At 39.3% G+C, this 4,187-nt stretch overlaps 1 protein-coding gene across 1 annotated transcript in view; it reads right to left on the bottom strand.

Annotated features, from left to right (window-relative positions):
• Nucleotides 1-815: 815 nt before the first annotated feature.
• Nucleotides 816-4,187, bottom strand: part of mtor (mechanistic target of rapamycin kinase) — an 82,929-nt gene continuing 79,557 nt past the window's right edge. Inside the window, exons 54-58 of the mRNA XM_014010340.1 lie at nucleotides 2,967-3,032; nucleotides 2,805-2,885; nucleotides 2,498-2,578; nucleotides 1,546-1,651; nucleotides 816-1,336 (exon numbers count right to left, since the gene is read on the bottom strand). Of these exons, the coding sequence (XP_013865794.1) occupies nucleotides 1,321-1,336; nucleotides 1,546-1,651; nucleotides 2,498-2,578; nucleotides 2,805-2,885; nucleotides 2,967-3,032 (350 nt within the window). The 3' untranslated portion in view covers nucleotides 816-1,320. The remainder of the gene's footprint in view (nucleotides 1,337-1,545; nucleotides 1,652-2,497; nucleotides 2,579-2,804; nucleotides 2,886-2,966; nucleotides 3,033-4,187) is intronic.

Below are 4,187 nucleotides of genomic sequence, written 5' to 3'. Positions count from 1 at the left end.
GAGTTTATGAGGGGGGGTCCCTGGAATTTTTTCGATCTTGTATGGGGTCCCCAGACCCAAATGGCTTGAGAACCCCTGCTTTAAAGGAGACATATTCAGAATTAACGTTTTTTTAGCCGTTAAATACATTTTGTTGTGAACTTTGGGAGTGCAGAAAATTAGAATTGTCTCTCTCTGATATCTTTTTATTCTGCTTAATTAATATTTTATAACCTGTTCAGTTTTCTATATTTTCTTTGATGTTACTTTTAAATAAGGTCTGAACTTACCAACTACAATTTGGTGGTCTTCATTCTCCTCCGGTTCCGGCTTCAACATGTGAGGCTGAATGAACAAGTCTTCCTTTGTTCACATCTTTTAATTAATTTGTAAATAAAAAGTTTCTGCGCTGCTATACAGCCATAAACCCCTCTATTAAACTAGAATGGATCGCTCTGGGAGCTGGAAGAATGCGGAGTGTGAAGCAATTGGTTGGATTTAAAGAGAYAGCTTCAAAACGAGTTGATCTGAGACACACCTCAGAAAAGGGGCGGGGCTTTTGGAGTTACAATAAGGAGGAATTCAGACCAAAGTATTTACACTTTATACAGACCCCAACTGAAGGATTTAAATGTGAAAAAAGATTTAAAAGCATCAAGTCTCCTTTACGTGCATTTTTTTAAGTTATCCAGCTCACAAGTTTTACATACGTACATATAAAGCGGCAGCCATCTTGGATTTTGATGCATGAACACAACTTTTTAGGTACTTTTCTTAAGCCTAAATGCAGCTTCGCTCCACAACAGGGGGATAATAAACCTACCAGAGTCCCAGTCTTATCTGTACAGAGTTTAATGGCACACATTCTGCCCTTACAGTACATTACAATCATTTCACATCAAACATGTCTCATGTCTGTTCACMTGACAACTTAAAAGATGTTTACATTAGTAAAGGACAGCAAAACATATATTAATTAACAACGATACAAAAAACTGACGAGTTTGTAAGAATCCTGTGAAAAGTAAGAAATACGTTATTAGAATATGACAACAGAAAGCTTTTAGTCCTTTAAAGCAATGAATACAGTTTACAGTGTTAAGTTATGATCATATTGAAAAAAGAGCTCTTAAGGTTCTACTTCATCATCTCAGAGTGTGCCACTATGAAATCACACAATTACAGCAGAAAAGCAAAAGCATAAAAAAAACCACACTTTTGAGGCCCTACTTTGCGGCTCAAGGACATTTGTCAGTGCGACGATTTGTTGTGTGCTTCGTCTTGGTTTGTAAGTGAGAAAAAAATCGTGGAAATGTAACCTTGGCAGAAAGAGACTTTTCTTCACCAAAATGGGCACCTAGAAGAAAARAGAAAAAAAATAAACAAATTTCCTTACAAATAAAGCTCAGGCAGGATAGCAGAGATAAATTTAGAGAAGATATATTACAGAGAGCTAACTGTAACGCGGTGATTAAACAGATCCATGAACAGAACCAGGACTCGGACAGATTTGTTGTCAGTTTCGCAGCTCGGAGTAAAAACTCTGAAGCTGTGGTGAGTACTCACCACCCGATGTAGCACTGGCACAGGTTTTCATGTGACGTGGCTTGTTTGATGAGGAGTTCCACTTGTGTCGGCACGTCCAGCGTCTCGTCGTGGGAAAAGTCTCGACCTGCGAGAAGCAAAATCATCACAAATCATGAGCAAAAAATGAAGCTTAAATTAAACATGATGGATTTATAATAGTTTAAGATTTAAAGGTGATTTGGGTTGTGTCTAAATTCAGAGGCTGCGTCCTCCGAAGGCCGAATTTGTTGGCTGCTTACATCAGGGGTTCTCAAATTTTTTGGTTCCGCGGACCCCTTGCAAGGATGAAAAATTACCAGCAGGGACCCCCTAATAAACCCATGGCTGTTTAAAAAATAGTTTACTGTCATTTTAACCCCTAAATACCATGGGAATATTATTTTTGGTTTGCTTTAGTAGGTTTGACTAGTAAATTGTCCCCATATGCATTTATTAAAATAAAATAAAAATTAACAATTTATTGAATTTTTTTGAAGACTACCAAGATGGGGGTCCTGGGACCCCAGTTTGAGAACCTCTGGCTTTCATCACTGTGCCGTGTTGATGCAGCCCAAGATTAAACTCCAACGTACAAGTTTGCCCGTAATGTTTGTAATTTTACCAATGCACCAAGTTAGAATTAGTTTCTATTTGCAGAATTAGCTCCTTTGAGAATGTCTTCTATATCAAAATAAATGTGTTAATGCTCGATATCCTTAACTAATTTAAAAATCAGTTAAACTGAATTGTGAATTGAATCAATTTGGGAAATCTGAATCGATACCCGGCCCTCTTGTCATTTGTATAAACATGATTTTAATGTTTTAAACATAATTTTTTWAAATAATTTAATTATTCTTGTCAGGAATCAAATGAGCTGGACCCGGTCCACATAGGCCAGGTAGGCCGGGTCCTTTCAAAGGACCCAGCTGTGGATTCTGTCTGTACTTACCTGTGAGTTTGTCTCGTACTCTGTTGATGATCTGAATAGCTTTCTTGTTGAGCGCCTCAGGCTGCACCAAGCCGTCTCCAACTTTAAAACACAAAACACGCCGGTAACAACAAATACTGACAATTTAAAAAAACGAACAAATTGGGTTTCACATTAAAGGTTCTTTGTGGTGGAAACAAACCCGAGTGGGTTCATCCAGTAAGCGTTGGTGATTTATAAGAGGAAAACAACTGTCATGGCTGAACTAGAACAGAATAATTCATATCAAGCACAAGAAGTAATCTGAGTYGGAGAAAATAAAACTCACTGAAGGAGTGGATGGACTCGGGCACGGTGGTCCCTGTTTTCTTGTGTGTGGTCTCTCCGAGGTCGATTCCATCAAGAGCCTCTGCAGCCGACAACACATTAGACCGTTACAACCTGTGTTTGTGTTAAATACAAACAGGAAGCAGCTCTGACCTGTACTGACCTACTGACTGTCCAGCAGTGTACGAGTCAGTCCTGGTCCGGGAACGCTTGTTGCCTTTGGTGTTTGCTGCAGACCAAACAAAGTGTGTGAGACGGAGAGTTCATTGTTTAGTAGGGATGCTACCGAAAACTGGGATTTTGTCAGCACCGGTTCCACGTGATGAATTTAGACTGGATCGATAAGCTTCAGAATTAACGGTACCATTAACGGTACCATTAACGGTACCGGAATAGTGCAGACACGGCGCATGCTGTGTTGTTTAGAAGAAGCTCTGTTTTCCTCTCTCCCCTCCAGCAGCCTGCTTCCTCTGAACYCTCCTCAACACAAAGGGGAGGGGCTGCTAGCAACTCAGCCCCGATGCTAACCCGCACGTGCAGAAAAAGACATGCCGTCTCTTTCGTTCAGCGCGATGTTTACAGAAGTAGCCAATGGAAGCTAAYTGTTAGCATGTTGAGTCTGAAGTTGTTGTTCAATCAGAGCTGATTAAATAATTATCTGACCTGCTTGTTTAGTTCAGTGTTTATATCAGAACCTGTCTCTGACCGGATGCTCCGGTGCAGCAGTTTATTTTTGGAACGAAGCGTCATGTATCGATCGAGTAACTTTAGTATTGATGCTATCTGGGACTGCTGGACATTATCATGTTTTTCTGTGGATTATCAGTCACCAAGGACATGTGAAATTAAAAGAAATAAAGACGAAGCAACTGAACTTCAGTTCTGTGTCTGAAGACGTGTTCTGAAGACAAGATTTCCATCATGACTTGAGGTTAGTGTAGCTAAATGCAAATTAAATAAGTGGCTTTAATGTAAGTTCTATATTGTTCTAAAGTAAAAACATTGCATATTCATAGTTTGTTTTTGTTTTTTTAGTATTTCCCCCACCACCACCACCAATTCCCTTGGGGGAAACACAGGTTTTATTCCAATAGAAAAGTATCAATAAGAGGACCGTTAAAATACTGGATCGATAAGCAGTACTGATAAGAGTAGTAGTATCAATAAAACCTTAACAGTACCCATCCCTATTGTTTAGTTCATTGATCAGACATGAAGTTCGCTCTTTAAAAAAACGGAACGTAACGGATCCGGTTATAGGTGGGGAGGGATGGGAGGGTTTTTTAGGGGTGTGTTTTTTCTGTTAGTTTGTTTTTTGTTTGTGTTTTTTGATAAAAAATAATAAAAAAAACCATCCATCCATCCATCCATCCATCCATCCATC

Source organism: Austrofundulus limnaeus, unplaced genomic scaffold (genome assembly GCF_001266775.1).
Source record: "Austrofundulus limnaeus strain Quisiro unplaced genomic scaffold, Austrofundulus_limnaeus-1.0 Scaffold68, whole genome shotgun sequence".
Classification (NCBI taxonomy): domain Eukaryota; kingdom Metazoa; phylum Chordata; class Actinopteri; order Cyprinodontiformes; family Rivulidae; genus Austrofundulus; species Austrofundulus limnaeus.
This window is presented reverse-complemented; position numbering and strand designations above follow the sequence as displayed.